This window comes from Colossoma macropomum, unplaced genomic scaffold (genome assembly GCF_904425465.1).
Source record: "Colossoma macropomum unplaced genomic scaffold, Colossoma_macropomum, whole genome shotgun sequence".
Lineage (NCBI taxonomy): Eukaryota > Metazoa > Chordata > Actinopteri > Characiformes > Serrasalmidae > Colossoma > Colossoma macropomum.
In genome coordinates, this window is record NW_023494795.1 from 33,816,589 (window position 1) to 33,830,158 (window position 13,570).

A 13,570-nucleotide genomic window follows, 5' to 3' on the forward strand; every position below is an offset into this window, starting at 1 on the left:
GTAGGACTAGTTTGCAAAAGTAGGTTTCGCATATTATGCAAATTAGCTCAAAATCTAAGTGGGCAGAGCTAAATGGTAATCCAAATGGCAAAGTTGTTTGGTTGGACCCAAGGAACTAGGAAAAAAATATATCTTGTCTGGGAAAAATCTGGTTAAGGAGTTATAGACCCAAACACGTTGACCTGCGCTATAGCGCCCCCTTGTGGCCAACTGGACTGATTCCTTGCGCCTGAGTAGCGGGAGGGACTACTACCTATTGACCAAGTTTCAAGTCTCTAGGACTTACGGTTTGGGCTGTGCGTTCCGTTTCAGGGAAGAAAAAGAATATGAAGAAAAATCTTGACAATTACAATAGGGTTCAATGCATTGCATGCTTGAATCCTAATAACATGACATAAATATGGGTGTGTAATGGGCCATTATGAGAACTGAAGCAAAGAAAAACTATTTGTGTTTATGCAGATATACTTGGTATTTAAGCGCAGCATATGGTGCGGTTGTAAGTGGAAAAGGCTCAAAGACTTGCTGTCGCTGCACAAATACAAAACCACACATAAGCCCACACCTGTACAGATTTTCCGCTCCTGTTCGCAAACGGAGCTCACGGTTGATTTGCTGATTGAGTTTGGCTCTTCGTTGCTGAAGTTTGCTGCGCTGAGTTAAGACCAGAGGATCACATCCCTATAACAAACACACACAGAGACACACACATACACATGCATATTCATATCGCACACAGCAGATTACTTAGTATAAATGCACCAACCCCAGTTTTTCTCTTCCGATACTGATTCTGATACCTTTGATAACCCTGGGTATTGGCTACTATAGAATATTGATCTGATACCAGTGCTTTTTTTTACTTAAATTCTGTATACCTCGCTGTGTCTAACCGAGGTTGTAACTAGAGCACAAAAGCAACAAAAATTTAAATTAACAAGAATAAAAAACAAGAATTAAGTGTAGCAAAAAACTTTTACTTTTCTGGATAATGCAACAGCAAAATAAACAGTAATTCAAGTGTAAACATTTTAATGCAAGAATGAAGTTGTAAAGTCTATATATTCAAAGAAAATGTGAGTTTAACCCTTGAAATTTTGGCTTTTCAAACATAACAAGTTGCTAAGCTTCTAGCATCTGTATCAGGCATAAAAGTCCTCCAAATTGCAGATGTTTGTTATTAGCCAGCATGAATCATGTTGCTTGTCTTGTTAGCTGATGTTTAAATTGAGGGTTTTTAAAATGAAGCACACTCATTATTAATTTTTTATTGTTCATTTAGCCACATTATTCAAATTTAACTATAACCTTTTAGCCTTAATGAAACTGATAATACTGCAAAAGTATGACATCGATTTTTTAATTGCGAAGCTGATAGAGTAGAGGAAAAAGTTCCTGATGCACCACAGCATAGAGAAACAACTGTGTCAGATTTTACCAGAGCAAAGGGGAGGAGAATTACCACTCTGTAGTGTCTTCTGGGTTTCTCAAATGCTAGAGTGTGCTCCAGATTGGGTCCAAAACGAATGGGTTAAAATGCAGCATTTAAGCAAAATCATAATTTATTAATGCTTAATCATTTTAAATATAAATGAATACATTCATTACCTGAACACAGAACAGCATAAAACATTTAACACCGCTGCTATTTTTTGAGAGCTTTTGAACTCGAGGATTGCAATAGTGCCTCATGTATGTTTCTGACATCGGTGAGCACGAACAGCCAGTGAGCTGCTCTGCTCGCCAACTATTAGCAATAATGGTAGGCCTGCTGCCAAAAACCCATTTGCTCTAGAAAAACGGAAACATACAGGCAAGATTTCTTTGCTTTTTAGTGAAATACATCTCTCTGTTTTCTAAAATTAAAGGAAAGTTCTGGGCAAGTAATTAGAAACTATTTTAACTTTTCATTTTTACCATTTAGCCACATTTATTGAGGACTGTGTTGGGGACACCCTCTGGCATTTTGCCGTCCTGTTTTTGATATAACAGGTAAAATAGGAGGGGGCCAGGCTCCTTTTAAACTGGCTCTGACGTGAGTCTCTGCAGGACCGGAGAAGTGGGCATTTTCAAGGTTTGACGGGCAGGTCACTGGGTGTCTCAAAAGGTGGGCGTATGGACAAGAAAAGAGTGTAGCGAAATAGGTGGGACCACGCAGGGTTTTTCAAAGATTAAAAATTCTGTCTAGGTTACATTAACAATAAATAGCAAAATCCTCTTACAAAAATCCTTCACAGAGCCCACAACCACTTTTCATATCGTTGTTTAGATACAGTTTGTGGTGGTGTGGTTATAAACTATACTATAAAAGTATTTAAACAACGCTAAAATGCTGTATGTGTGGGGTAGCACTGTTTATTGCTGCTGCAGCTGCTCACATCATGCGGTCTCTGTCTGTATGAACAGCTAACGTTAGTTGATAAGTTATGTCAGACGTGGCATGGCTCTCCCTCACCACAAACAACTAGCTATCTCAGAAAATGAAAATCAAAATGTCACAGCATAACTACAAGTTTAAGTTACAAGCTAGGAGTCGTGTTTTCGAGTGAGCAGTAAAAGGTGGATATTATCTGAAGTACTGGTTCAAAAATTATAGTAAGACTAAAAGAATCATGCTGTGTTGCAAAACGCTCACATAGCTAGCCAACTATTGTTTGCTACTCATATGAGGCTGGTGTTCCTTAAATTGCTAATGGTAGGCTAGCTAATAGCCTGATGACCTACCGTTATCTACAAGACAGCTCAAACGAAGTCTATCAAATAGACTTAATAGACATATAATTAGCCAGTAATGGTAACATGACATTGTTATATTGAATAAAAAATAAAGAATATAAAGTTATAAAAATATTAAGATGAGATCAGATTGTGCCATAGATGGCAGCCTCGGTGAGAAATGTGTACATTATGTGTTTGTTTTTGTTTGTGAATGTCATCTATTACGTGTCAAACTTAGCCATTTGGTGCAGAGAACAGTTACTGACCTTCAGGGACAACTTTTTTTTAAAAACCTTCAGAGGTTTTAGAAATCCTCACAACAGGTGTGCTGGCCCTGCTCAACCTAGTGAGAAAGTGGCCGAGAAGTAGGAGAGCTGAAGTGCACGTAAGGATGAGATGGCATGGAGCCTGTACACCTTTACCATCTTTATTTCTCTCCAATCTGTGATCTGTGCACAAAAAATTGGAAGGACTACTTCTGCGCAACCAAACCAACAAGGACTTTTTAAACATATCTGTCTCTCTGCTTCACGGAGACCTGGCTTTCTGATCTGACCATGGACCGAGGCACTGCACCTCCCAGGCTACCATCTGTACAGAGTGGACAGAGACGCAAAGCTCAGTGGCAAAACCAGAGGAGGAGGACTCAGTTTCTACATCAACTACATGAGCTGGTGTAAATATGTCACAGTACTGTTAAAATTATGCACTCTTCTTCTGGAGTCATCTTTCTTATCGACTGCAAACAATTCAACTCTCTCAGAGAGTTTTATTCTTTCACTTTGGTCACTGTCTACATTCCACTAGAAGATTCACCAAAATCTTCAACAGATCACTGGAACTCTGCTCTGTTCCCCCATGCTTTGAAACATTTACAATCATTCCAGTCCCCAAAAAACTAAATGATTGCAGGCCAGCCCTGACCTCTGTAGTCATGAAGGTCTTTGAACATCTGGTCCAAGCCCACCTGAAGTCCATTACCAACTCTCTGCTGGATCTCCTGCAGTTCACATACAGAGCTAACAGGTCTGTCAATGACACACTTAACTTGGCCCTGCACTTCATTCTGCAACATCTTGACAGTCCTAGAACCTACACTAGAGTTCTGTTTGTGGACTTCAGCTTGGCATTCAACACCATAGTGCCAGAGCTGCTGCAAGCCAAACTGTCCCAGCTGTCGCTACCAGATCCCATGTGCCGGTGGATCACAAATTTCCTGACAAACAGGAGACAGCAGGTGTGGCTAGGAAAACACATGTCAGACCCCTGGACCCTTCAGTATTGGAGTACCACAAGGTTGCATGCTCTCACTCCTGCTCTTCAGTCTCTACACCAATGACTGTGTCTCTAAGTAACCAGCCGTGAAGATCCTGAGATTTGCAGATGACACCACTGTGGTGGGCCTCATAGCCAACAGCAATAAGTCTGCCTACAGAAAGGCAGTCGAGCAGCTGGTCTCCTGGTGCAGAAGCAACCACCTGCTGCTGAACACAGAAAAGATGGTGGAGATGGTGGTGGACTTCAGACACAGCCCCAACCCATCCCCTTACCATCAATGGCTCTGTGGTTTCCACTGTGGAATCACTTAAGTTCCTGTGCACCACCATTTCCAGGGATCTGAAGTGGGAGATTAATACGGTCTTAATCACTAAGAAAGCACAGCAAAGAATGTTCTTCCTGAGACAGCTCAAGAAATTCAACCTGCCGCAGAGTCTGATGATCCAGTTCCACACAGTGATCATTTAGTCCATCCTTACATCATCCATAACCATCTGGTTTGGTTCCTCCACCTCAGAAGAATGAGCCAAACTCCAGCGTAATAATCAGGGCAGGGGAGAGGATGATTGGATGTAGTCTGCCAATGCTTCAGGACATCTATAATTGCAGGGTGACGAAGTGTGCCAGCAAAATTTCCCTTTTCACTCCTTGGCCCTACCACTTTGCCCTCAGCCCTCCGTTTTGCATGTTCATGCCTGGGGATAGGATGTCCCAATTTTTGTTGAGATAGAGGAGTAGGGCGAAGTGTTAGGGCTACATGGCCCTCTAAATGGATGTTTCTCAAAGGCACACTCCAAATGGAGCGTTAGGAGAAAAAAGAAAAACAGCAAGATGGCTGCACAAGTCACCAAAGAAACCCAAAAATGTGAGTTTAATGTTCATTATCATCATTATCATCGTCATTAACCGCTTAGTCCAGCTAGGGTCAAGGTAGCAGTTGGGAGAGCAGAGAATCCCAGATGACCCTGTCCCCCGCAACTTCCTCCAGCTCATTCCCCAAGCCGCTCCCAGGCCAACCTGGAGATATAATCCCTCCAGCGTGTCCTGGGACGACCCCGGGGTTTTGTCCCAGTAGGCCGTGCCTGGTACACCCCCACCGGGAGGCGTCCAGGGGGCATCCGGATCAGATGCCTGAACCACCTCAGCTGGCTCCTCTCAATGCGGAGGAGTAGCGGCTCTACTCCGAGCTCCTCCTGGAGTGTAGCCCGCCACCCTGTGAAGAAAGCTCATTTCCGCCGCTTGTATTCCTGATCTCATTCTTTCGGTCATTACCCATAGCTCATGACCATAGGTGAGGGTCGGGATGTAGACCGACCGGTAAACACAGAGCTTCGCCTTACGGCTCAACTCCCTCTTCACCAATACAGTCTGGTACAGCGACCGCATTACTGCTGCCGCCTGTCCCAGCCTGCGGTCGATCTCACGATCCCTCTTCCCATCACTCGTGAACAAGACCCCGAGATACTTAAACTCCTCCACCTGGGGCAAGTCCTTTCCCCCTACCTGGAGTGGGCATGCCATCCTTTTCCGGGCTAAGACCATGGACTCAGACTTGGAGGTGCTGATCCACATACCAACCGCTTCACACTCAGCTGCATACTGCTCCAGTGCGCGGTGGAGGCATCCATGTGATCCAGCCAAAAGAACAACATCGTCTGCAAATAGCAGAGATGCCACTCTTCGGCGTCCACACATAATGCCCTCCTGACCATGGCTACGCCTTGACACCCTGTCCATGAATATCACCAACAGGAGTGGAGACAGGGCACAACCCTGGCGGAGTCCAACGCTAACACTGAAAGAGTCTGACTTAATGCCGAGTATACGAACACAGCTCTCACTCCGGGAATACAGAGATTGAATGGCCCGGAGTAGCAGCCCCAGCACCCCATACTCCCGGAGGAGTTCAATGTTGTTCCAATGTATTATAGTCCTTTTCTTCATAGTATGCTGATGTCTCAGTAGCTAGCTAGCTAAATATCCCGTTCCACCTTAAATAGTCCAGAAGTACTGAATGTAACTGCTGTTCCATTTAAGTTGGAACAGGAAAATTTGAACGAGAAGCTGACAAATAGCTGACTTCAGCTTCATATCACAGAAGAATTAGGATGATAATTAAGAAATAGAACATGAGAGGGGGTGTGTTATCGCAAAATAATATCACGTCTGTGATTTGGTCGCAGGCACAAGCCGAAGGCGAGTCAGAGTAACGTCAGAGTAATGTCAGAGTAACGACTCTGAAGTTACTCTGACGAATAGTAATGAACTTCGCTCACTTGCTGCACAGCCAGCAGTTCGCTCTCCAGCTCCCTACACAACACAAACTGACAGTTGCGGAATTTAGTGTAGTCTCATCTTCAGAGTCTGACCAAATCGGCTGTAGGTTAAATGTAATCTTAAAAGTATCCATTTTCTCTATGTGCGCAAAGTAAGAAGTAAAAATGTTCAAATGGCTTGAGCGTCTCCTAAAGCTGTCAAAGTCGTTGCTTAGCAATGGTGTCTCAGCGGAGTGATACATTGTTTGTTAAAAAAAACATGCTGTTATGGCGAAATAACAGCACAGTTAGAACGCTTCTCAACCAATCAGTTTGCTACCCCTTGTGACTCAGTTCCAAGGGGCAAGGTAACACTAAAAACAAGAGGGGTAGGAGTAAAAATAAGAAATGGGATTGGGTCCAAGTCTTTCAGGTACTTCCCTCTGGTAGAAAATTCAGGACCACCAAAGCCAGCACAACCAGACATGCTAACAGCTTTTTTCCCAGAGATGTAGCACTCATCAACCACAGTGGACACTTCGCACTTTAAACTTAATCAACAAAGCTTCCTTACATTATTCTGTATGTAATAGTTTTTATAGTATATTTCATAGCACATGTCTACTTGACCTGCATACATACAGACATTCATATCTGCATATGTACAGACACCTACACATCTTATATCTTCTGAGCTCCTTTCATGTTGGCTGTTTTTATTATTATACTTTTTTCTATATTCTATTTATTGTATTTTATTTTACTTTTCCCTTAGCTCAGTACTTAATAGTCTATCAGTGTGTCCCAATTCAGGGGCTGCGTCTGTTGGAGACTGCATTTGAAGCCCGATTGCGTCACTAGCGACTAGGCTGTCCCATTTTGAAAGGTCCTTCATATGCAGCTGAGAAATGTGTCCTTCTTTTCCACAACAATGAACATAGATATACATACCTAGATGCCTCATTGGGTCCAGTCAGGCACGTCAACGACGCCACCATTTTAGGCCGGTCAACATCGCTGCTGGACTGCATTCAGTACCATTACAGAGTAGCAGTTTAAGAGAGATACTGTCCAAAATTATACTATTTCAAGAATATTTCCCCTCAGAAAGCAGGATAGGATTATATAACGGAGGGAACGCAGCGATCCACGCTCATGTTTGTGTGATGCGTATTGTTTGTGTGATGTTTATGTGTAGATATGGCCGTGTGGTTGGTGATGCACAGAGAACCTGTTGATGTGATTGATTTTCCTCGTTTTATATTAAGCTTATTTCATTTAATAGTCTATTCAGGGGATCTTAATTTTATGTAGTAGTTATTTATTTACAATGATGGTTGCTTTGTATCTTGACAAGTTATAGCATTCCTTAATCCGTTAGTACCTTCTTACTCGAACCTGAAGTTAGCTTATTATTTGCCAGCTTCTTGTTCGAATTTTCCCGTTCCACCTTAAATGGTGCAGCTTCAGGCACCAGAAAGTGACTGCTGCACCATTTAAGGTGGAACAGGAAAACTCAAACAAGAAGCTGGCAAATAGGAAGCCAACTTTAGCTTCGTCCTTCTTACAGTGTGTGTATTTTTATGTATATTAAGATTAGAAGTGATTCACACATTGATGGATTTGCTGATGTGTGTGAGATTATGTTTCTCGCGCTAAACTCGGTTTTTAACGTCAGGTTCAGACTGAATACTTATCTGCTGGTCTGGACGGCTAATTAGCAGGATCAGTTATTAAAAAAATAAAAGCTACCAAGAGCAGTCTGTGCAGCCTAGATTAAACTATGAGGATTATGGGGGGGGGGCACGTGACCTTCTAACGGATGGCTGCTTAGATCTGGGCGCCGTCCCCACCGTCGGAAATATATCATTTTATTCCAGGGACAGACTGTTGTTTTTTATTTTATTCAACGCCTAAAGTGTTGAAGACATGTCTAAATCGCAAGAAAGTCGAGATTTTCCGCTCTTTAATGCCTCACGGCCTCAACGCACCAGCACTGCTAAGAAGAAGAGCCTCGACGAACCTGGCGACTCTAGCCAAAACGACCCAGTGCTAACCGAAATGCGAGAAATTAGCTCTCGACTTGGATTAATCGACTCTCGGCTGGACAGCATCGACACGCGCCTCAATACCATCGGTAGCTCCATATCCACACTGCAGGAATCGCTGGTCACTTTAACAGAGAGAGTTTCCTCTAATGAAGCCCGCCTGTCTGAAGCCGAGAACAGGATCTCCACGCTGGACGACTCCGCACATACTCAGCAGACCGCGATAGCTAAGTTGAAAGGAGAGCTAGCGCAATTGCTAACAAAAGTTGATGACCTGAAAATCGGAGCCGGCACAAAAATCTGAGAATAATCGGTCTCCCTGAGAAAGCTGAGGGTTCCGATTTGGCAAGGTTTCTAAGAGATATGCTCCCTGTTTGGCTGGAGCTTCCCGCCGAACTGAGCTTGGAGATCGAACGGGCGCACAGAACACCTACTGTGCTCTCAAATTCGAAGACGACGCCACGGAACATTACGGTCCGGTTCTTGCGCTACACCGACAAGGAGATGGTGCTTCGAGCTGCCCAGGTGAAACGGCACGTCCTGCATAACAATAGCACCATTCATATTTTCCAAGATTTCTCCGCAGAGGTAATGAGGAGTCGCCGGGAGTTCGAAGCGGTGAAAAATACTCTTGCGGCTAAGCACATGTACCGGGGCTTTGCTTACCCCGCAAAGCTGCGGTGTCTTCACAAAGGGAAAATACATCTGTTTTCGACACCGGCTGCAGCTCAGGATTTCTTGAAAACTCTTGAGGCCACACATTCACAGGAGTTAGCGGAAAAAACTCTTGAATGACTATGACTTCGCAAGTCACTGGGGTGAATAGTTGACAGGCGCCATTCTCCGGGTTCGAGGCTCTGTTTTATGGAATGCATACGGTTGATGCAAATCACGTTTGTCTCGGCCCAGTTGTGATGCGGAACTCGTTCTAATTATGGCATTCACTATAACAAGTAGTATTTTTTTTTTTTAATTATGTATGTATTTTTATCTTCTTTTCCTCTAGTGGTGATTGGCGTCATGTCTGTCATTTTTGTTTTTGCCGATGGTTGGGGCTGTCTCGGTTGCTTTGCTGCCGTTCTCTGGGCGTTTCATGTTGTTCCCCCTGATCATGCCAATAGGGCACTATGCTTCATTTGTAGTTTTGTTACCCTGTCGTTTGGGGATGGGGTTGGGAGGGTGGATATGGGTTTTACTGGGTCGTTCTATAGTTGTTAGATTACAAAAGGCACTCAATGTTCAGTCTCTCACATGGGCCACACATATAGTCAAGACATACATCCTTTTTCTGGTAAGATATGGATAGTCTATATAAATGTACTACATGGAACGTAAAGGGTTTGGGCCACGCAGTTAAGCGGAAAAAAAATTTAACCTTTTTGAAAAAAGAGAAAACTTCTATAGCAATTCTCCAGGAGACGCACCTTTCCGATAAAGAGCATTTAAAATTAAAAAGAGATTGGGTTGGTCTGGTTTTCTTCTCCTCTTATTCCTCAATGCCACACAGAAGAGGTACTGCAATCTTAATTAGTAAGCATCTATCGTTTATATGTGAATCTCAAATTAATGACCCTGAGGGAAGATTTGTTTTAATTTCAGGTATACTGTTGGGTCAACATGTTACCATACTTAGTGTCTATGCCCCCAAGGAGGATTCCCCCAAATTTATGTTGGACATAGTATTATCTTTTAATCAACATTGTAAAGGGATGGGACTCTTGGCAGGTGACTTTAACTGCACATTGGACCATGTAATGGATAGATCTTCACCCAGCACATTTTCTAATTCTAGATCTTCATCAGTTTTAAAAGACGTGTAAGAATACTGATCTAGTTGATATCTGGCGAGAACTAAACCCATCGACTAAAAATTACACTTTTTATTCTAACCCACATGCTTCTTATTCCAGAATCGACTATATCTTTATCCCAAGTAGCTTTGTCCACACAGTCCAGTCCTGCCAGATTGGTTCAATTGTCTTATCAGATCATGCCCCAGTTAGTGTACATGTTAATTTTGGCACTCCTGTATGTAAAAGCAGACTCTGGAGATTTAACTGTTCCCTTCTATCGGATTCTGCATTCTGTGACCTAGTGCGTTACTGGATCAAAGAATATTGGGAATTTAACAAGGACTGTAATGTCTCACCATTTATGCGATGGGAAGCTTTGAAGGCCACAATCCGTGGGCATATTATATCTTACACCTCATCATGTCAAAAAATGAAAATACAAAATCGGATGTATTTAGAAAAAGAAGTAGCATATCATGAGCAGTTGCACAAATCAAATCCTAACAAATCTAACTGGGCTTCTTTATGTAGTGCCAGAGCTAAACTTAATCTAGAATATACAAGTCATATTAACAAATTACTATTCCTTTCTAAACAAAAGTATTATGAATATGGGAACAAACCTAGTAGGTTATTGGCTTATCAGATTAAAAAAGAACATTCAGAGCGAATAATAAAATCTGTGAGGACATTGACGGGTTCGCATACATATGATCCAAAGTTGATCAATACAACCTTTAAAACTTACTATGAATCCTTATATAAATCTCAAAATAAAGTTTTAGAATCTGATATTACTGCATATTTAGATAATATACCACTTCCGGTGGTCTCAGACAATGACAGATGCAGTCTTAATGCCCCTTTCTCCCCCGAAGAAATTTTTGGTGCCGTCCAGTCAATGCCTTCATGGAAAACACCGGGACTGGATGGTTACCCTGCTGAATTTTATAGAACATTTTGGCCTGAACTTCAACCTATATTGATGCCAGTTATCATGGATTTGTGTACCCAAACTACCATGCCTGAAACCTGGAAAACCGCCTCAATAAGCTTAATACTTAAGAAAGACAAAGACCCAGAAGACTGCGCCTCTTACAGACCAATCAGCTTAATAAATGCAGATTGTAAAATCTTTGCTAAAGCTCTGGCACGACGATTAGAGGTGATCTTACCTAAACTCATTAACCCAGATCAAACTGGATTTATAAGGATGCGATATGGTTCTGATAATATACGTAGACTGTTGAATATTATTGACTTTATTAGAAAAAGTAATGATCCCGCCTTTATTGTTTCTCTCGACGCAGAGAAAGCTTTTGATAGGATCGAATGGCCATTCTTGTTCGCTGTCCTTAAAAAATTCAATTTAGGTCCTACTTTTATTCATTTAGTTAAACTGCTATATGCCGATCCGTACGCTACAGTCAATACAAATGGGTTGCTCTCTGAAAAGTTTCAGATAAGTCGAGGAACAAGACAAGGCTGCCCTCTCTCTGCATTGCTTTTTTCCATGGTGATTGAGCCACTGGCAGAAACAATTAGATGTTACCAGGACATTTCAGGTATTAGAGCAGGAGGAGCAGACCATCGAATCTCACTGTATGCGGATGACATTTTGTTGTATATGGCCCACCCAGAAAAATCTATTCCATCTATAATGAAGTGTATTTCAGAATACAGTAAATTTTCTGGTTATAAGATCAATTTTTCAAAATCATTAGCTTTACCTTTAAATATATCCCTTAACACACCTTGGGTAGTTGCATCCCCCTTTCAATTAGCGTTAGAGGGTTTTAAATATTTGGGTGTTCATATCACCCCAGACCTTAATAACCTTATTGACAAAAATTACCTTCCACTTATTAATAATATAAAACATGATCTTACATTATGGAACTTTCTCCCTATTTCCTTATTTGGCAGGGTAAACATAATAAGAATGAATATCCTCCCTCGCTTACTCTATTTATTTCAGTCAATCCCTTGCCATTTATCCACAATTTTCTTCAAGGATCTAGAGAAAAGTTTCTCAAAATTTATATGGAATAATAAAAGGCCAAGACTTAAATTTTCTAGATTAATAAGAGCGAAGGAGGAAGGTGGTGCTTGTGTGCCTAATATGCAGTTGTATTATTGGTCATCTCAAATAAAGCATATGATCAGCTGGTGTACAAATAGGTTGGATTCTCGCTGGGTCTCTATGGAAACAGGGGCATGTAGCCCTATTCCTCTTGATTGCTTACCGTTTATTAATGATGCTGCAAAGGTGAGGTGTGTCTCTGAGAATTTTATTTTACACAATACCCTTATGGCCTGGACAGATGTTAAGAAATATCTTAAGATTCCTCATTGTCTTTCACTACTGTCCCCTCTGGCCCACAACCCAGATTTACCTTCTCAGCTGAGTAACTCTGGACTCTCAGCTTGGCTTAACAGAGGGATCAAAAACATTTCTTATATGTTTTCTGGTAGTTTGCTCAAATCGTTTACACAATTGCAAGAAGAATATGAGTTACCTAGGTCAGATTTTTTCAAATATCTTCAGATTCGTCACCTGATCACCTCAGCCATTAAGGATGGGAGATTTAGAAAGGAATTAACCGATCTTGAAGTGTTGCTAGCTAAGAAGGACCAGACTAGAGGATTGATTTCACTAATTCATGGCATTTTGCTAAAGAGTGTTAAACCATCGTCAGACACTCTGAGGGGAATTTGGGAAAGGGACTTAGACCAACCTATCTCAGAAGAGGACTGGTGCAATATTTGTAAAGGTCTGTTTCCCAAGTGTACCTCATCTGGTGTTCACGAGCTTAACTTTAAATTCATGAATAGGATATACTTTACACCTGTTCGCCTACAGAAGATGTTTCCAGACAGAACTAATTTGTGTTTTAAATGTAAAACTGAAAAAGGAACGTTTTTTCATGCCTTTTGGCAGTGTAAAAAAATTGGCATTTTCTGGGATAGAGTACACATCATGGTAGAAAATATCCTTCAGACACAATTTCAGAAATCCCCTGCCCTGTATCTTTTGGGAATAGGAGCAGAATATATTTTTGATACTGATGGCAAATTTTTGTTTCTAATGTTTTCATTTCTGGCAAAAAAATGTATCCTAATTCGATGGGCCAGCCCCTCTTCACCATCTATTGAGCAGTGGCTTTCCCAAGCTGCAACTCTGCTTCCCCTGGAAAAACTGACCTACGATCTACGTCACCAGACGGACAAATTCTGGAAACTTTGGGTCCCACTGTGGACTTACATAGAAAATCTTTTTTAAAATCCTATGTATGTTGGCCTGCTGTGTGAGATTTAAATGTATAATTGTTAATACTGAATAGAGTGCAAAACTATGAGGATTATAACAAAACAAATTTGGTGAACATCGGTTGAGTAATAAGGAAGTTGTGGCCGATTTAATCCTGAGAACTCCTCACCTTTAAATACAAGTGAATTTGTTCACGAGCAGATCTTG

At 41.7% G+C, this 13,570-nt stretch overlaps 1 protein-coding gene across 1 annotated transcript in view; it reads right to left on the reverse strand.

Annotated features, from left to right (window-relative positions):
* rhpn1 (rhophilin, Rho GTPase binding protein 1) overlaps positions 1-13,570 on the reverse strand; it is a 43,590-nt gene that overhangs the window by 26,042 nt on the left and 3,978 nt on the right. Inside the window, exon 2 of the mRNA XM_036582258.1 lies at positions 566-681. Within this exon, the coding sequence (XP_036438151.1) occupies positions 566-681 (116 nt within the window). The remainder of the gene's footprint in view (positions 1-565; positions 682-13,570) is intronic.